The sequence below is a fragment of the Ostrinia furnacalis genome, unplaced genomic scaffold (assembly GCF_004193835.3).
Source record: "Ostrinia furnacalis isolate ACB-3 unplaced genomic scaffold, ASM419383v2 OfSCF2047, whole genome shotgun sequence".
Lineage (NCBI taxonomy): Eukaryota > Metazoa > Arthropoda > Insecta > Lepidoptera > Crambidae > Ostrinia > Ostrinia furnacalis.
In genome coordinates this window covers 1,540,184-1,561,345 of record NW_021132286.1, presented here as the reverse complement: position 1 = coordinate 1,561,345, position 21,162 = coordinate 1,540,184, and the positions used below count along the sequence as shown (strand labels likewise).

At 41.5% G+C, this 21,162-nt stretch overlaps 1 protein-coding gene across 6 annotated transcripts in view; it reads right to left on the bottom strand.

Annotated features, from left to right (window-relative positions):
• Positions 1-21,162, bottom strand: part of LOC114354390 (microtubule-associated protein futsch) — a 71,820-nt gene that overhangs the window by 16,690 nt on the left and 33,968 nt on the right. For all 6 annotated transcript variants that reach the window (XR_003656018.1, XM_028306760.1, XM_028306761.1 and 3 more), the window contains 6 exons: positions 19,978-21,157; positions 19,141-19,358; positions 17,015-17,525; positions 15,439-15,540; positions 14,764-15,030; positions 13,593-13,729 (listed from right to left, as the gene is read on the bottom strand). Coding sequence is in view for 5 of the 6 variants with exons in the window: in XM_028306760.1 (XP_028162561.1) it covers positions 13,593-13,729; positions 14,764-15,030; positions 15,439-15,540; positions 17,015-17,525; positions 19,141-19,358; positions 19,978-21,157 (2,415 nt within the window). In the remaining variant the exon portion in view is untranslated. The remainder of the gene's footprint in view (positions 1-13,592; positions 13,730-14,763; positions 15,031-15,438; positions 15,541-17,014; positions 17,526-19,140; positions 19,359-19,977; positions 21,158-21,162) is intronic.

Genomic DNA, 21,162 nt, shown 5'->3' with positions numbered 1-21,162 from the left:
GCATCTAGACTGAGGGCCTATTTCTTTAAATCCTTACGAATCTAATTGAGACTTAAAAGGGCAATTTAATTAGGTGAGTTGAAAATAGTGAAAAATTTAAGCGGGTTAAAGCAATACTTTGGCTGCAGATTTGCTGATTTGAGCTGCATTTTCAATAAAGATCACGGTAAGGTATAGTAGCTATCATGTTGTTGTTTGGAGAGTTCTGTGACATGACATCAGTCTTCGCTTAACTTCGACGCAGTAAACTAGTAGGTAAGTGAATCATCTCCAGAGCATCTGCTGTCATGACGGCGATCCGTCAGTGCTGCCAAGATGGCGGCACGTGCTGCTGCCGTGAAATGTTTGGACATGTGCAGGAGGAGCACGCGCTCGTTATTTACTTACTATCTTGAGTGTGGATTGTTGCCATTTTCCTATTGATGCACTTTAATTGACCTTTAGACTTTAACCCTTTAAATCACAGAATTAATTTTTATTGCCTTTAGTAACAAGCCAGATCATTAAGCTACTGTACCTACTGACTTCTTATATACAATTTAGATTATAGAGTTATACTCGTAGTTATAGCGTGACAGTGTAACCGACCGGCATTGTAGTAATATTTATAGGCGCGCGAGAAGATCACTGGGCCAGATTTTTGGCAGGTCACCGCGCGGTATCGACCGCGGCTAAAATACGCGCGCGCGCGCACGCCATACAACGTGATTCGCTCCTCCTGGACTTTTCCGTCTAGTTTACAGATTTATTATATTCTCTCGGTGACTATCTTCATAACAAAGAAAACATAAGACTATATAAGTGCGCTTAATTACGTAATAGGCAATAATAAATTATGTGCAAATGTGGATTAATAATTTTAACTTTGAATCAGTCTAGATTCTAGACTGTTCTAGACTCTAGAACTTCAAATAAGAACATCAAATTTTAGACCTTAACCAGGTCTTTAAACACCTATTGAAAGTACCTAGGATATCGATTTCAGTCCGATCTACAAGTTGTGAGTTAAAAGCTTGCGTCGCGTGCGCATCAAAGCATTGTGTGTCCAACCGACTGGCGAGAAGTCAGGCAGACGCGATCGTTGGACGCGCTACAAATCGAGCTTTGACTTACTACAATTAATCTCTGATCCGGGTGCATTAGCTTTTTGTTACATGTTTTCTTCTTAATCTGATGCACCCTGAGTGCTTTCATTTCATACATTATCATGCGTCTTAGTTATTTAGTGTATTTTTCATTCAATTCGCTCTGGCTATTTTCATCCGGTGTTCTTGTAGAGCTTTGCATGACTTCTGTCCATTCAACTTTTTAGCATTCGCCAAACGAACGGACCACATCCGTCATCTACATCTGGGAAGTTGTCTGTTATAAATAAAATTTAATGGGAAATGTGTTTGGAACGCCAAATGGCCCCACATTATAAATAAATCATACCATGATAGAGCATGTTGGAAGTCCTCATTATTTTAGAATTATACCTGTTTGTGAACAAAGTGATTGAAACAAATGAAAGTGGGTAAACACGGTACGGAGAGTCATAAAACAAGCAAGACTTTGAGCCTTATTACAGTGCTGTTGCAACCAGTAATAAAAACCTTGTTTTCCTTTAGTTTCGGCGTAAATCGTATCGCGAAGAAGTCGTCGAGGAATCGATAGAGTCATCAGAGGGATCAATGGTCGGCGCGTTCCGGGAACATGCGCGCGCGCAAAAAGAGGAAATGTCGCACAACAGACGCAGACGATATTTTTGGACGCCCACATTTATAAAAGTCCGTTAATTTGTTTAAAACAAGATGATATGTGACATCTGGCTTTAAACAAAGATGCTTTTTGAAATTTACACTATTATCTTACTTTGTAGCAGCAGCTTTTTGTCATTTTGTTTTTAGCGGTCATTTACCGGCGCAGGTATACTTTTCAAACATTTTGACGATAGGTAGGACGATTTTAGAACATAAAAATCATATCATATTAATAGAGGTGAAACTACGCTGGCAAAAAAGTTATTTAAAGAGCGATTATGAATAATGCAGTTTTGTCTGTCTGTCAGCTACTCACTGTGTCAATCCTATTCCTACTGATGCGCAGACGTCGTTGCCGGCACAGAATGGCCGATAACAAGTGTATCGGTCGATCGCGCTCGAGCGCGGCAACACGCGCGGGTTCGCAAGAAGCGATCTAGCGGCTAACGGCGCGTGCCGAGATATGCGCGCGGGCAGATGCGATGATAGCTAAGGTTGCCTTTGACGTAAAAGCTGTCAGATACTTGATTCGTAAGTCACTAATCAAAATAGATTTAGTTGTATGTGTATTATTGCGACTTGTTATAAGTACCTACAAGAAGACAAAAGATAATAGATGGCAAACAAATTATGAATTTCTCACCACACGCATGAGAAGTAATTATGACTGCAAAGATGTATCATATTTGCCAGCTTTACAGTGGTGGTGGTAACCCTGTGTGAGAGTGGTTAGCACGCGCGCGCCGCAGTTTTTGCAACAATGCGATGATTGCGATCATCGGCGCTGCAAAAACGCGGAAAGGAAATAGGAGCGGCGGATCTGGAGCGCATGCGCATGCCCGCGTGTCGCTGGTCGTCCGTCAGTCCAAATGCATGCTGATTCGTGACATGTTAATGATAGCACAAACACCAATTTGTAGCTAGGTATCTGACTATTGAAAACGTTATACATATACCTAAGTAGGATAATTTAACATGCATTAAGCTAAATCTAATGTGTATACCTAAGTGTAGGTGTTACATCCGAATCTCAAGTAGGTACTTAGGAATGTATAGGTAGCCTAGAGTATATTGACTTCATATTTTGTTTGCAAACATTTCGCTGTTTTGAAATGTTGGCTACATTATGAGTGAAAGGCAATCTTAGAAAATAGGAAACGGATAACCTTATTGAGTATAATTGGATAAGTTAGTCACCTCCGCCGAGGAAGATAAAAAGCGGGATAACAACATCGAGAGCAAACGGCAAAAAGAGAAATGGACACTGGCTTTTTACTGTTATAAAAATGTGAAACCGGGGATACAGTCGCGGCTGCGGTGCGCACGCGGCGATTTAGATCGCAAGCGCTTTGGAAATAGTGTTACGTGGTGATTGCGATGAAATGATTTTATATCTTTACTTAACACGAGTTAAGACTGAGGGGAAATGTACTGTACCGAAAACATCTACCTTATATGCGAGGTAAATTAAACATGCAGTTGTTTATCGAGATAAGGCGATGTGAGGTTTCCATTTTCATATAATAGTCTAATTTTCACTGTTATTTTGATGCTATTAAGCATGTTAACCACTTGTTTGCATGCTCTACATTTATGATTGATTTAAATAATTGCTTACGAAGTATTTTACTTCAGTTATAATAGTATCTTTTGTAAGAATTCATTAATTCAATAGCCAATTAAAGTGAATGTTAATTACAGATGGGCAGTGGAAACGATAGGTAGCAGTTTCGCGTCGCGTACATTCAAAAAGCGTGGAGATACGCTTATGGTCACTCAGTTGTCTGGGAAAATGTTGGCACAATAAAAAAGTTTTTGACAATAGAGGTAGATAAAATCGGGTATCTGAAATAACACCCCTGTGGATGAGAGTTGTGTCTCCGTGAAGCTCATAGAATCAAGAAGTGAAAATTCAGTCTAGTACCAAAAACATTTTTTGACCTTGTACCAAGTGTTCCCTGTCCCGATTCCTTTGTTCCGTCCAGCATCAAGGTTGCGATCTTGGCCTTTGCGACATTCGCCAAGTCTGAAGGGAAGAGCCAAATAAGGGCGACACACGCGCGGGCGCAGCTTGGCGTGCCACCAGGCGCAGGGTTGACGAGTGACAACATCAAATGGACAAGGAAAATATCGTGTCCCTAAAACACTTCCTTGGTTAGATGATTTGATTTCCGGTCGGCAATTTTCAGATGCAGCAGAGCAGTAAAGAGATTAGTTTTGGATTAATTCTTCTAACTCTATTTAATTTATTCAGTAGTAAATCAATTGGGCATTAAAAAAAAAACTCATTAAAACTCATTTATTTCTGTAAATAGGCTTAAAAAAAGCACTTTTACACGTCCCAGTATTAACCCTACCACTGCTTCAGGACAATAAATGGGCCAGNACAGTCGCAGCTGCGGTGCGCACGCGGCGATTTAGATCGCAAGTGCTTTGGAAATAGTTACGTGGTGATTGCGATGAAATTATTTTATATACTTTACTTAACACGAGTTAAGACTGCGGGGAAATGTACTGTACCAAAAACATATGCCAGGTAAATTAAACATGCAGTTGTTTATCGAGATAAGGCGATGTGAGGTTTCTATTTTCATATAACCTACTTAGTCTAATTTTCACTGTAATTTGATGCTATAAATCATGTTAACCACTTGTTTGCATGCTGTACATTTATGATTGATTTAAATAATTGCTTACGAAGTATTATACTTCAATCATAATAGTATCTTTTGTAAGAATTCATTAATTTAATGGCCAATTAAAGTGAATGTTAATTACAGATGGGCAGTGGAAACGATAGGTAGCAGTTTCGCGTCGCGTAAATTCAAAAAGATTGGAGAATGGAGATACACTTATGGTCACTCAGTTGTCTGGGAAGTGATGACGCAACAAAAAAGTTTTTGACAATATAATAGAGGTAGATAAAATCAGGTAATTGTGTCTCTGTAAAGCTCATAGAATCAAGAAGTGAAAAATAGTCTAGTACCAAAATCATTTTTTAACCTTGTACCAAGTGTTCCCTGTCCCGATTCCTTTGTTCCGTCCAGCCTCAAGGTTGCGATCTTGGCCTTTGCGACATTCGCCAAGTCTGAAGGGAAGAGCCAAATAAGGGCGTCACACGCGCGGGTGCAGCTTGGCGTGCCACCAGGCGCAGGGTTGACGAGTGACAACAACATCCAATGGACAAGGAAAATATCGTGTCACTAAAACACTTCCTTGGTTAGATGATTTGAATTCCGGCCGGCAATTTTCAGATGCAGCAAAGCAGTAAAGATATTAATTTTGGATTAATTCTTCTAACTACTGTAAGTAATTTGTTCAGTAATAAATTAACTGGACGTGTCTTTTACTAACATAACGTCAGATAGGTATAAACATTTCTTTTCGGGGTTGGCGATACTGAATGGTACAAGTCTTGTACCATTCATACTATCCACTTAGTTATGTGTAGAGGCGTTGTTCTCATTAGCTTTGTAATAAACCAATCAAATAAATTGGCACTTACACCAATTAACGAAATCACTTTTATTTTCATTCGTTCATCATTATCATTAGTCATCGAATTGGACTCAATGGGGCGAGGTGACAATAGTTGATTTAGGAGGCTCGTCTCTATAATGACTGTGACGATGGAAATACGACTTTAGTAGCTACAAGACAGTGTTTAGGTTTTATTGTGTAGCCTTGTTTTGGTTGAAGAAGATGTTAGCATCTTTTGAATAGAGTTCAAAGTCCTTTAAAGTGGTGTGTCAGTGAGGTGCGCGCGCGTCCATTTGGGCAGTCCATGGGTATTGGCGTATCGGGCCGATTGACCCACTTCTATTTGGCGCAGGCGCGGGTATAATTAGCAGGAGTGAACGCCCGAGCCTCGGGTTACGATTAACCTGAGGGAGGTGAGCGCGATGCACAACTAATCGCTACTTGGAAAAATAATAAATAGCTACGTAAAATAAAATAAGCTTAAATCCGATTTCTTCGTTAAGAATTATGTGCTTCCTTCCAATCGAGCCGTTTCAGATGAGTTCGGTCGTTTCAGTGGCGAGCACTTCATTAGAATACCTACTGTGCAGATGTTAGCTTCTTATGGATGCTTATTCCTTGTCAAGTAGGAATTACAGTATAAATTTTATTACTAGTACTGTATTTTTTATCTTGTTTGTCTCTTTGGATTCTCTTCTTGTACTCTATTAACCCTCTGAATCTATGAGTTATTTTTCAGTGAATTTAAAAGCAATCTCCGCTGGTCCTGCGCCCACGCCCTCAGCCTTGGGTCGGTGACAAATCAAAACTATTTCATTCAATTACCGGCGTGCCAATACAAATCGATGCTGATACAATGCTCTCTGCTCTACCACTTGCGGCTGAACATTCGCTATGTTTACTAGCATCGCTCGCGTAATCGTTTAATTTTAGATCTTAATGCTCTGCGTGTTTGTTGTCGGAGTCTCAGCTCAAGTATTTTCAGAATAACGGTGCGGAGAAAGTATTTGTAATTTAAACGGTTCAAATTTAATGAACACACGGTAGAGTGAACAACATTAAATACAGGCATGAAACGGTTTTTATTTAATGCATTTTAAAACCGAGACACTGGTATGCATAAGCCATCAACACCGTCAACACGATTTAACAATGTTTAAAATGTGACTAAATGGTGTCAAGTTTCGTCCAGTCAAATACTCCCAAGGAATCTTCTTCAAGAATATAAAATAATAAGTAAATAGTAAGTACGAAAGTTTCTCTAATAATATAATTGACTGAAGAACAAAGCACATTAAAAGCTACGAGTATGTAGTATCTAACTATTATTATGGTAGTAACAAGACGATGGCTACAGAGCCTTCCACAAGCGAATTGGACAACGTTGACCCCGGGTCAACGAGGGGTACTTCGAGATATCACACCTGCGAGAGCTTTGACCTGAGCTTAAAGCTCAGCAATATTTACACGCGTGAGATAACTCTTTGAAGGTTTAACTGCAAAGGTAGAGTCTATCCAATATATTTCACAGAAATTAATTCAGCTAAATCCTTTATAAGAAATTCTACAGGCAGTTGTTTTCTATCCATTTATCTAGTAGGAGTATTATAACACAAGCTGTTACACTTTAGATCAACCAGTAGCATGTTTTTGTTCGATATAGTCATTATTCTGCAACAGACCGCAAGTTGAAATACATTATGGTAAGAAATGTAGAGCTACATTTCAATTTGTTCTGCGGTGGTGGTTAGCGGTAATAGCAGCATTAATATGGACGAGCATGGATGTAGATCGTAAATGTGAAAACGACATTACAGATACAACTTTTTCTTGCTAAAGTAGTAACCTAATTTGTCTTAAAATAATGTTTTAAGGGTTGACAAAGACGACAAAGTTAACCCAACTTTAGGGGGTCATAACTTACAGACTGCTTACCTTCTGGGGGGATCTGGGGTGGTTGGAGTAGGAAGATCAACCACAAATCGCGCACAATGGCCCAATCATGAGGCTAAGTGCGGTATTCGATTGTCCTGCAAAACTAACTAACTAGTGGTTCATAAATGCTCCAATATTCCATTGAAAATAGCAAGACTATTTAAATATTTAGATCATTCATGTATTGTAATCTTGAATGTAGATAGACTGTGGTTTAAGAATATACAGATTATAGACTTGACGTTATTATTGGAACATTTATTAATAACTACTTATACACACAAAACAAGACAACAATAACAACAAACAGATTAAATAGTAAGTACCTAACAGGTACTTTGGGAAAGGTAAACAACCTGACTCAAAGTCGCAAGTAGTAAAGGTAGTCAAGCCATAATCGTTTGCGTCAAGCGCTTGTTTAATGGTTATGATGAGGTTGACGCGGCGCACGCGCATCGCGGCGATCATCTGAGATAGCTGTCTGCGCGCAGCGACACTTTCAACGCCTAACCCTTTGAAGTAAAAGCGCCGTTAGTTGTTTTATTGCGTTTTGAATAGATTCGCGATTGTTGAACCTCGCAAGTAGATTAAATTCCTCTGTAATTTCTTATTATTTGCTAACTATTTTGTGCGATTTGGTGATATAGTTAATTTCAGTAAAATCAATAAAAATCAAAAATATTTTATTACAATCGGCCGTTTGGTGTAGTGGTTCGAAACGGACTACTATTCCGGAGGTAGCGTGTTCGATTCCCGCACAGTACAAACATTTGTGTGCATGAACATATTTGTTTGTATTGGACTGGGTGTTTTCTATGTATAATAACTTATAATAAGTATGTATTTACGAAAAAAAAAGTATTTAAGTATGTTTATATCCGTTGTCTAGTACCCATAGTACAAGCTTTGAACTAGATGCGCAGTGTAAAATGTCCAAGGATATTTATTTATTATTTAGATCAATATTTTGGCACAATGAACGTCAAAACAAAATACAATACAAAAGGTACCTTTTGGGGAACTTTATATGTCTCCTTATCTTTTGGGTAATCGGGCCCTACCAGCGCTTCCAACATAACAACTTTTGTGACATAATTTAAAAACATTCTGATAGCAAGTCTATCTGCTGTCAACTGAATGGTTAAAAATACAAAAACATCAGTGTCCGTGTCGGTCTCAGTGCGTCATAAATAACTTCTAACGAGGAAAAGTTACATTTCACGACGAAAATAAAACAAAATTATAAAATAACTGGCGGAGATGATGTCTAATGAAAAGAGGTCTTAATAAAATTAAGTTATCAACATTTTGCAAAATAGAGCTTTGTGTGTGAAGTTGAGTGAAACATGAAAACATCCTGAAGACTGTAGTCACTTCCTACTCTATAGGTATTTGTAAAGAAAAAGATAGTCAAATCAAAATTAGTTGAATACAGGAAACCTCTGTGACAAAAACTTCTATAGAAAAATGTTCGATCCCCCATATTATTATCCTTTTTAGCAACCCATGTAGAGGCAAATTCGGCCCACAAAATTCAATTGCATAGACGTATCAATAAAGATTTATGGTTCAGCATTACACTTATATCAAATAACTTAGAATAGGTACACAAGTTTATTGTTTAATTAATTCACTAACGACTAGATAATATAACAATTATTTTAATGGGCGTTTGTTCGAAATAACAAGACTTTGTTGTCGTGAGTCCTACTTTTGAGAAGCCAATAATTTATCTTCGGAGTGCTTTACCTCAGCGGGCGTATTTGCGATATTAAGCTGCGTGTGCAATAGAGCGATATCATGTAGTGTAACCACAGTTAAGTAGTATTTGAAAAAAAATCTCTGGCAAATTTTTACAATAATATGCCATTCATGGTCGCAATATTCAGAAACCGAGAAAATGCGTAAATGTAGAGTTGACTTATTATCGGAGTGTGTCTATGCAAATAATTTATTCAAATTCAAATTATTTGAATTTGAATTTCAAATAATTTATTAAGTATTTTTTATCCATAAAAATGAATAAATATTGAGAAAAACAGGGTTGTGTGACTTGATAAATACTTTGACATGTATTTGGGCGAGCAAGTTCGCTGGCGAACGCTCAGTCCTAGTAAGGATGCACCTTTATCACATGTACTTTCTACGAGATAAGCCTTATTACATGATTAGTGTGGAATGGGCCGGGCGTAGAAAGGCCTCAGCGTGTGATTGGGCGGTGATGATATCTGATCTATAGCGGCACAGAAGAGCTGGCCACTTCGGCTGCATTAGGTAGGTACTACTATTTTTTAAGTCAAAAATTCACAATTAATCTGTAAAAATGTTCGATTTGTTTGGTAAACGAAATAAGTAAGATTGTTCTAATTTACAGTAAATCGGGGAAAAAATATGTGGTTGTCGACGTTATAATACTTATAATTCTATACTACTAGGATAAAATCCAGTAAATCATTCGAGAATAATCCTGAGCCTAGACAAAATCGAAATTTCAAAACATTCTATTCATATCCGAATTCTTTCCTTGAGAGATGTCGTATTTTCAACACGTCTTTAACTCTAGAGGTTAAACTCTCTAAATATTTCAGACTGTCAGTATTTTTATTTTCTATTTGTTGTGGCGCTTTTCGTCGGTGCCGTGAGTGCCGTGACACACCGCCGAGGCGGACGGCGAGCATGATGGACGCAATGTCAAGCCGGTGTAGGTCACGAGTGACACGCGAGAACCTGTGATGGACCAAGGCGCCGGTCGAGGTTAGGGATGGAAACGGATATGTCATTAGTGACAAATGATTTGAACGTGACTCATTCCAGAGAAAAAAAAAACTGCTTTAAAATTATGCTATTGGCAGAGTTACCAAGAGATTTTGAAGAAGTGTTTAAAATATAAACTATTTACTGTCCTATAAAACCCTTATAATGACCGGTTGCAAAGTGAAGTGGTCCAAATTATTAGTACAAAAATGAATTGGTTAAAAATTGGAAGAAAAACTAAAAAATAATTAATAAAATAATTAAATTAAGCCTCCTAGAGTTTGTAAACGTGAAGAGATATACCTACATATTAGGTAGAGAATTGCTAAATAATGTCAAAATCAGGATGGACAGGCGGGATTGCCGTGTGTAGATTGCGGCTACAGGTTGTTCTTTATTTCCATTTAATATGACTGCTATTATTTACATTTTGTGTTATAATTAAATGATAATAATATTTTTTTTATTTATAAATTATTTTAGTAAGAAATAAATTAAAAATGTCACTTACCGAATGGGGGTGGAAAAAAAACTGTAATCCTGAAACTGGAACTTCACTACTTTGCTGCCCTTACGGGACTGCACTAGGGGTATTTTAATTGATTGATTATTAAATTTAATATCATATCATAACTAATGATATCTATATTTGTTTAATTTAAGTCATAATTAGTTGGCGCGCACCGCTCTGCGCCGGAGTGCGGATCGGACTGCGCGCGCGCCCGCCTCTGACGTCACCGCGCCGAATATAGCGGCGTCCCCTCTTCAATGAACTTTACACCCTATTTTCAATCAGCAAAGTGCAAGTTTCAGCACAGCTAGTTGCCGGTTATGTTCTTTTTGGGGTAGTGAAAAGGAAATGTCGGCGCTGAGCGTGTTATTTTTGCCGCGTTTTCGCGCTTTCCGCGCGTGGCTTAAAACGGCAATAGACGCGCGCGCACTGCGTACGGCTTCGCTTTTGTTTACTAGAGGAAATAATAGCGCTGGTCGCTGTCCAAATGCAGACGCGTGCGCAGAAGGGATGATTTGCGGAATGTAAAAGGAAGAAAGGGCGCGCTTGCACAATGAAACGAGACTCATTTGTTTGCGAGAGACAAGTGAATGAGTTTTTGGAATGTTTTGTTTCAAGGAACTTAAAGCGTTGGCAAGCATTTCAATATTTTAAGCCATAAAGTAAATTTTGCTAGGAAGTCATTACGATTACACTGAAGTAGGAAATGTTTATTTTTTTCACTTGAAACTAGACTGAATTTAAGCTTTTATTTAGCTTAAGTATATTTTTATCTAGACTGTTAAAAGTTTGGTCATAGTGGTAATTTTCTTTAGAGTAGTTAAGTTTATGCCTTACTAGCTTTCCGCCCGCGGCTTCGCCCGCGTGGAATTTTGTCTGTCACAGAAAAACTTTATCGCGCGCGTCCCTGTTTCAAAAACCGGGATAAAAACTATCCTATGTTCTTTCCCGGGACTCAAACTATCTCTATGCCAAATTTCATCAAAATCGGTTGCGAGGTTTAAGCGGGAAAGCGTAACAGACAGACAGACAGACAGACAGACAGAGTTACTTTCGCATTTATAATATTAGTTAGGATTGTATCATGCATGACGTAATATTATTTATGTTTATAGTTTGGCTTAATGAATATTTAAGTGTAGGTCGTGACTCTACATTATGGCGAGCGTCTTAAATTATAGTTAATTACTATCTTCCTTGTGTCCGCGTGGGCGGTTATTTTGCGACTACTTAGGAGAATAGACTGTAATTATTTTGTCATTGTCTTGTACAATGCGTGAGTACGTCTATAGTTCAAATTAGATTATGTGTAAAAATGTTTGGGTCAATGGATCGAAAATTGTTCTCTTATTAAATGGACTGCCAAGTAGGTAAGCTTAGCAAGAATATAAGGTATCATATTCGTACTAATATAATAAATCGTAGAAAATAGTTTGCTTATAACGTAATTGAGTAGGTAATTGATACATCACACCAGTAAATTAACATACTTTTTGTGAGCTGTAAAATAGATATTATGTATAATATCGTCACATTTTCCCCAACTCAAAAATTAACTACTAATTTAAAGTTAATTAAAAACTAATGATAGTAGATTACATTTTTAGGATTATTGGTTTGTTAAACTACACAATGTTGTATGTAATCCTTTTTTAACTTTTTTTCTTTTGCGTTAGTATAAATAAAAATAACGCGTGTCATTGGACTTCAAAATTCATAGTAACCCAACTCCCGGCGAACTGCCGCGTGTGAGTCACAGGTTACCCAGATACCGCGCAAACTTACTCACGCTCTTACTACGAGTAAATACAGGGTGTCATCAACAATTGCCGTCTGCTCTCTGTTATATTTTACTTCCTTATCTTCAATTCAATTAATAATAATAATNAAGGATAATAATAATAAATCATTTATTTGCCAGAATACGGTTACAAATGGTTATAAAAAGAGAAGTTTCCAACATATTCTATCGTACATACGATGTGCAAATATTACAAAAAATACGGTTATGTTTTTAATATTAAAAAGTAGTATCATTATTAATTGAATGTCATGCAAATGTCAGAAAATGATTATGAATTATTGAAATAGCACAAACATATTCATTAGATTCATACAATGTCAATGATACACAATGTCATATTTTAAGAAATTTTTAGATGACAAATTTCGATCGAGATTTTTAAGAAGAACAAAATCACTTCAGAATCAGTTAATTACAACAAGACTTCTGAGTAATCCTTTAATGTCTACTTCAAAATTAATAATTACATGTCTATTGAATAGTAAGAAAGACATTTATTGTGCTTAAGTAGTTGTTAAATCAATAAAATGCTAAGATCAAACAAAATATGTGAAGAAAAATTTATATAGAACACCCTGTATAGTCCAGTTCTTGCCAATAGTGACAGTCTGGATTAGAATATGATACAGACGTTACAACGCGTCGCTAGCTCTGGCATGCTGGATGACATATTATTGTTCCGCACCTTATGTAACTTAATCAGGTGGTTTTGTCTGTTTACCTTTATTTACAGACTGATTCGATAAAAGCGCATTGTTAGACATTTAATAGAGCTACGATCTAATAAAGATAGTGGCGGATTTACCAGTAGAATGAGTAGGCTAGATGTAGCCTAAGGCGGTAGATTAATTAGGGGTCGAACATTTGGGGTCTATCGAATTTTAAAGGACGGGTGAAAGATGTGAATTGGTCACTGATAGGTCACCTTTTCAGCAGCAATTCGCTATACCTAGACGTCACAGGAAAGACATAGCTATTTCGTATTGAACAGAAGTCCAAGCCAGTGGGGCAGCGGGCCTTAGACGGGCCCTGTATCAAAATTTGTTAAGTTTCATCTAAAAATGGTTTTTCGAAATTACTGAAATTTCTTAGGCAATGAGGGTTTTCGCGAATAAAAATCCGCCAGATGGCAATACGTAGGCGCGAGGTCCAAATGCTGCATGATTGGTTATTTTTGACATGACATTGACAGATATGTCAAAATCCACCAATCACGCAGCAGTCACACCCCACATTCACGTCCCGCCATCTAGCGGATCTTTTATTCGCGAAAACCCTCATTGCCTACTCTGTCTAATCCGAAATAGTCCGGCCAGCTACGCTCCTGAGTCCAGCAGTGAATGTATAAGGTAGAATATTGACTGACCTGCTTGACGGAGAGCTTGCCGCCGGGGCGCTCGGTGACGTAGGCCTGCATGCCGCTCATGAGCACGGTGGCGCCCAGGAACTTGTTGAGCAGCGCGCGCGCCTCGCTGTCCTCCGACGAGTCGCCCTCCTGGATCACTGAGGAGGGACGCAGGCGTTAGAAATTACTAAAGCCTGGTCCGTCAGCACGTAGAATTTTGTCCAATGACCCCAAGCTACCCATCATTATCGCTCGCGCGCAATGATGTTGCTGTCGCGATCGCACACTCACTGCGGGCGCCCGTCGCATATTCGCGACAGCAATATAATTACGCACGACCGATAAGGATGGGTAGCTTTGGGTCATTGGACAAAATTCTACGTGCTCACGGACCAGGCTTTAGTCAAAAAATAAACTCATAAAGGTACGGGACTATTCCCACCACTTAACCCTCACCTCACCCTGCAACTCCTGTGTAGCCAAAATCTACACCTTGACCGTCAATAAAAAACCAACCAGGGAAGGTCAAGTTTGTCCCGGAGAAAAGTTAAACTGTCATTGGACCCGCAACGAAATTAATAAGAAGAACATAAAGGTAGCAGGAAGACGCTGGATGCAGGCTGCAACCAATCGGCGACCTCATAAAGGTAGCATTTGCAGGAAGGCGCTGGATGCTGGCTGCTACCAATCGGTCATAATGGAAATCATTGGATGCCTATGTTCAGCAGTGGACGTCTTATGGCTAAAATGATGAGTCAAAAAATGAAGGAAAATTGAGCATTCTGACGTGGTGTCCTAAATCAGCGACGTGACGCGCGACGAGGGTGTTCAAACAAATGGCAACCTTTGCTTGCGGCTTACGTGCCAGTATACGATAAGAAAACTAAATTAGGGTAATCTAGACAACCATATTATATTTCTGACAAGTTTCATTAAATGATTTTCAAGACGTGATGCATACTGATATGAACTGCTCAGCTTTGAGTAATTCAAGTTTCGGACGACGATACTATATCGCTGCGGTCGCTAGTTACTTAAACTTGTTTAATTTACGATGTATTGATTAATCTGTTTATTTGCGGGTAGGACTTGTTTACCGGATGTCACCTTCTTTCACCCGCATAAGATCACGTCACTAGAGGTGAAGAAACTTGTGAAAATATATGACCCATTGAATGTAGTAGGTACTCACCGATGTCAGCATTCTTCATCCGCGTCAGTATGTCCTGCACGCCGGTGACCTTCGTGGAGCTGTCGAGGAAGGAGCGCTCCTGGCCGGCCTGGTGCGTGGTGGCGTGGTGCGAGACGCTGCGGTGCGAGGTGGTGCTGTGGTGCGAGGGCACCACGCGCCGCGTGGTGGTGGTGGTGGTGACGCGCCCGTCGCGGTCCGTGGTCGACGACACTACGGTGCTGTCTTCTACAGAGCCCAGGCTATGCTCGCTGTCGGTGCGCGCGAGACCTGATGGTATATTGTGAAGTGAATACGACGAAACGAACGACGAAGTAGGTGACCAGTAAGATCTAGGCTCGTAATTTCATAGCAAAATAGCACCAATCACAAATACAAAACGTGTAGGCACCGCAATGTTTATTTTGATGTGCAGTCGACTGTACTACTTACTGCTGTAACATGTACTGTAACTAAGTACTTTTGTATGTTACGTCCGTTATCGTAACTAACGGGCAGTAAGAGAATTATGGATTGCAAAACAATTCTTAATGAAATAAATACCTACTTGAGTATCGAATATTAATTGTTACATAGAAATCGACATCACTCTAGACTAGATCTTTAATATTACAGTTAAGAAAGTACAATTCGATCCAAAGACATTTAAGTTTTTGACAAATGTATCTGGCTACTGACCTGCGTGCGTGGAGGAGTCGCTGGACACGGAGTCCTTCATGCCGGCCGTGCGCAGGATCAGACCCGCCTTCGGGTACGCGCTGCGCTCGCTCCGAGGCTCACCTGCCACCACAATGGAACGTCAGAATCGAAGGACGCACTTAAAACTTACACTTATACCTACACTTGAACGTTCAACGTATGGAAATTTATTTTTTATAAAAGTGTAGAACGACGGTACTCGAATATCGAAACGCACAACAAAAAACAAAATTATACTTGCTACATAACATAAACAAAACAAGTACGTATATTCGCCGTCCGCATCCACATGATTGCGAATTCCTTTTTCGAATTCAAAAGAAACTGCCGCAACCGTCACTTCACAACAAACAAATGACAAACAATAGTACGCTGTTTGTTTTACTTGTCACTTCACTTTTTCATAACGGCCGGTATTTTGCCATGCGATTGTCTCCGGTCCGCTCTGGCGTGACGCGGTCCATCGACTGAAACCTTCGCTTTTACTGAACAATATAAGTATGAAAGCGGCTTGCGCAAGCGTTGTCGCGGTTCACGCGATCGTTGCGTTATGCCGATATTCGGCGCAATCACCAAAAGATGCAATCACAATGTTCACAATACGGGTAGACTAGCGATAGACGCGGCGCCACCTGCGGCGACATTCCGAAATGTTGAAGAACCAGCATAATAAATAAAAAGTAGCTGTCATTGACAGGACTTATTCATAATATTATAACCCGTAAAATATTTATACCAAAGAAGATGGCTTAATATGTATTTACGTAAAATTATTTTTAAATATTTAATCCATGGATTACGCCTTTTTCACTTGTCAGTAGTTTTTTATGCAATTATAAATTTCAAATGACAGGATGTGCGACGCACATTGTGCGTAGCGAGATTAATCAATTGACGTGTTTAATTTTATCATTTGTATTTATAAAGTTTTAAGCACGTCGAAAATGTATTTTACGTAGTAAAAAAAATTAAGAAAATGAATTCGGGATATAGAAATTAGGTATCTTACGTAGAAGTAGACGTCAAATATATTTTCAAGAGTAAATTACCATTTTACATAAACCATCGTTTGTCTACCACTGTGACAGAGGGCGTTGGCAAACCCGAGAAAAAGCTGAAGATCTTTCTCTGATCGTGTCCATTGTCATCCTAAATGGTTCAAAGATTGTTAGCGGAGCGGAAAATTAGTTATTATTTATTTATTAATACAAATCTGATGCACGAACACGATTCAGATGGATTTATTTTATTAGAATTTCAATAGAATAGAGATTCTATCGTATTGTTGGTTCTAAACATGATAAGAAATGCCGATGTTATTTATTGAAGTTTTATTAATTGTTTGAATAAAAGATTGGAGATCTCTATAACCGAGTTTCTCATTACGTATCGCAGCGATTCTGCATCGCATTCGCAATGAAGTGACTGGCAAACGCCGGTAGACAAACAGTAGCGCATTATTATATTTTTTATAGTAGGATATTGAACGTGTGGCTAAACTGGTACGACTGTGTATTTTTAAGACAAGTCTACGTTACAAAATCAAAACACTTACTCGCACTTTTGATGTATTTCTCCGTGAGCGACTTGACCGAGCTCTGCCTGACGGTCTTCTTGTCCTCTCTCCGCTGTACCCTCTCCGTCCTCTCGTGTCGGTCCTCGGTCCTCTGGACGCGCGGCCTCTCCTCTTTGCTCTCCACCCTCTCCTGTCGGACCTCCGTAATCCTCTCCTCTCTGCCTTCAGGAGCCTGCCTCTCAACAGTGATTCTCTCCTTTCTACCCTCCGTTTGGTGTCTGTCAGAAGCGATTCTCTCCTGCCTGCTTTCCGTTTTTGACGTCATCCTGTTTTGTCGGCCCTCGGTGGTGTATCTGTTCGTCAACCTATCCTGTTTTTCCTCGGTGACCCGTTTGTCGGTCGCTCTCTCCTGTCGGTCCTCGATCATCCTGTCCTCCGAGCCGAGCCTGTCGTGCGCGGCGCTGGTGACGTCAGAGATGTCCACGACGCGGCTGTCGATGACGCGGCGGTCGCTGTGCGTGAACTGGTCGAGCGCGGCGCGCTCCTCTTTCTAAAACAAAATATTTTAAACGTCAGTAAGTGCAGTCCGTACCGAGAGCCCACTCACACTTCGCGTTATGAATTGCTTGTGACTGGACTCTCCAAATTCAGAATTACCGACGTATTTCCCACCAAGAATGCTTTCCAACGAGAGCAAAAAAGGAATGACATTGACTCATAAATGTATAATGAGTCATAAGAGGCATGACCTGCAAGGTAAAAGTTGTGGTAAAAAGATTTAAATGTAATGTGTAATGGGCACTTATTAGAAAAATAAAGATACATAAATGTGAAATTAAGTACTTACAATATTGCATAGAAAATAATGACTAATACAGCATTAACTTTTTAGGTGAATACAATTGATTCCCACCGCTGCCTGCGTGAGTAATATTTAAAGTAACGGTACCGTCCGAACCAGACATCACAGACATGCGACATCTACTTCCGGTTCAGCATACTCGTCGGTACAGTCGACAGCAAAACAGACTAATACATCTTTACAACTACGTAAGATATCAGTGTTTACCTTGATGTGCGGTCGTTCGTACGAATGCGATATAAATCATCAATAATTATTATCATAAGGAAATCTTTTTTTATCAGAGGTAAATGGAGAATTTGGCCTACAATATACTCCCCCGCTAGTCGGACTGGTTTGTCCCTCAGTCGCCTTTTCGTTATCTACAGGAACCGGATCGTGCTATTGTACTCTGCTAGATCAAACGGCAAGGAGACAAGTACTAAAGCTCGGTCCGTGAGCACGTAGAATTTTGTCCAATGACCCCTAGCTACCCATCCTTATCGCTCGCGCGTAATTATATTGCTGTCGCGACTGTGCGACGGGCGCCCGCAGTGAGTGTGCGAGCGCGATAGCAACATAATTACGCGCGTGCGATAAGGATGGGTAGCTAGGGGTCATTGGACAAAATTCTACGTGCTCACGGACCAGACTTTAGTGAAGATGAGTTTCTGCGCTTAGCAGTCGCTCCAGAGAGCTAGAGTGCGCCGTGACTGATACTTGCCGTGTGCACGTCCTGGTAGGAGGCGCCGGTGTCGCCGCCGAAGCGCTCGGTGGTGGTGAGGCTGGCAGCAGCCGCTCCGGCGCCTCAGGCGAGCTAGAGTGCGCCGCGACCGATACTTGCCGTGTGCACGTCCTGGTAGGAGGCGCCGGTGTCGCCGCCGAAGCGCTCGGTGGTGGTGAGGCTGGCAGCAGCCGCTCCGGCGCCTCAGGCGAGCTAGAGTGCGCCGCGACCGATACTTGCCGTGTGCACGTCCTGGTAGGAGGCGCCGGTGTCGCCGCCGAAGCGCTCGGTGGTGGTGAGGCTGGCAGCAGCCGCTCCGGCGCCTCAGGCGAGCTAGAGTGCGCCGTGACTGGTACTTGCCGTGTGCACGTCCTGGTAGGAGGCGCCGGTGTCGCCGCCGAAGCGCTCGGTGGTGGTGAGGCTGGCAGCAGCCGCTCCGGCGCCTCAGGCGAGCTAGAGTGCGCCGTGACTGGTACTTGCCGTGTGCACGTCGTGGTAGGAGGCGCCGGTGTCGCCGCCGAAGCGCTCGGTGGTGGTGAGGCTGGCAGCAGCCGCTCCGGCGCCTCAGGCGAGCTAGAGTGCGCCGTGACTGGTACTTGCCGTGTGCACGTCGTGGTAGGAGGCGCCGGTGTCGCCGCCGAAGCGCTTGGTGGTGGTGATGGCGGCGAGCCCGTGCAGGCGCGACGGCCGCTCGCCCTGGGCCCGCAGCAGCCGCTCGAGCGCGTCGGGCGAGCTGGAGTAGGCGGTGACGGACACGGAGCCTTCAGGTGAGCTACCGTTGCGCGAGTGGAACTCTTGGCGGATCACCGTGCCTTTCACTGAGGACAACGTTTTATTGAGACATGTCGTTTTTGATACGTCTTATTAATACAATTTGACACTTGCAGGTTTACTGTAAATATATTCAAATAGGATGTGTTTATATTCGACACGCCCCGGTTATGACGTGTAAAGATTACGCATCCGAAAATGACAATATTTTTGATGTGTAACAGTTTAACAACGAGTGTGTTATCTTACTTTTAATGTAGTTTCAGTAAACGTTTTACTTGTACTTGTTGTAATTATTATGTGGTGAGATAGTGGCGCCCTCTTTGTCAATGTCTTTGTCAATGTTTTGTTTAGTGTTATTTTTTAATTTAAATGTTGGTTGGAGAAGAGGCACCCGCTGAAAACCAGCGTCGGGGCACGCGTGCATGCACGCGTGGCTCGATTAATGCTGAGCGGGCGCCTTTTTGACACAAAATATGCGTGTATAGTTTTAAGTTCCTTTGTTCTATTTTTTTCTCTTTGTGTCAAATAAAGTTTTTCTTATCTTATCTTGTGCAAGAATAACAATCCGACTGCCGAGATAAGCGTCTCGGCACTTGTACAAACATTTGTTTTGTGAATGATGCGGTGACTCAGTGTAGTGTAAGGTTTGTAGCACTCGATTACCTTGGACGTTCGAAGCGCCGTTGCGGAGAGCCTTGATGCCGAAGAGAGGCTTCCCGTCGGAGTCCAGCGGCCCCGGCCCGTAGCTCGACGTGATGACGTCGATGGGCTTCGATATCACTTTCGAAGGACTCGTCGCGCGATACTTAGGTTTCTCAGCTTCAATCTTCTTGCTGCTGAATGTCCTCGTTTCGGAAGTGATCTTTTTCAAATTCCTGTTCGTCACCCAGGACGGTTTATCTTCTTGCACCGTATTCGTCGGCACTTTCTTGTCGATCTCATAAACGGTCTTGATAATCGTTTCCTTCTTGCTTGTGTCCGACTTCTGCCGTTTTATGACTGGACTGGGAGACTTTTCGCGCAGTCTATCATTCTGGATCTCCTGACGCTCGGGGCTTCGTTTTTTCTCAGGCGATGGAGATCTTTTCCCGTTCATATGCACGATTTCAATTTCATCTTTTGATGACGTCCGCTCCGTGTGGCTCCTCAACGTCGACGAAGTCACATGTTTGGTCTCCGTCACCTTGATTCCTTCAGCCTGTTTCACGGTCTTCCGAGCAGCAGTATCGGCTTTCTTAGTTTTAGCCTCGGCGAACTTAAGTTTATCGCTTTCGTTCATTCCTGCCTTCTTCATGTAGGCCGTCGCGTACTCATTGAATCGATTCGATTTGGGCTTGGCAGGAGCCGTTTTGCTAGGAGACGTGGTTCTCGTCTTCTTTTCTGGGCTGGGCTGCCTGACAGGGCTTCTCGTTTTAGTGGCTACCTTTGGAATCGGTTTTTCTGGGCTGCGGGTTCGCTGCCGGGTCAAGTCGCCGACCGCTTTCGCGGGTTCCTTTGCGTGACCGTTCAACAGCACCGAGGTGTCCCTGGGCTGGCTTCGTTCAGGCTTCTGCGGCGCCGTTTTTGCCAGACGATCTGGTGAAGAAGCTTTTTGTGGCGTGGCCTTCGGGTGGCGCTCCGGCGAGGTAGTTCTTTGGGGAGTCGATTTCGACTGACGGTCAGGCGACCTGCCGTAGCTGCGTCGATCGGGAGATCTGGAATGTGACACTCGCAGCGTGCTCTGTTTCGTCACCCTCAAGTGATTAGAATCGTCATGCGTCCGCTCGGTCTCCGCCGTCTTCCTGGCCACTCTTATCTGAGCTCGGATGCGTCGCCTCTGCTCGTAGCCCGCGACCTTTTCCAACTGAA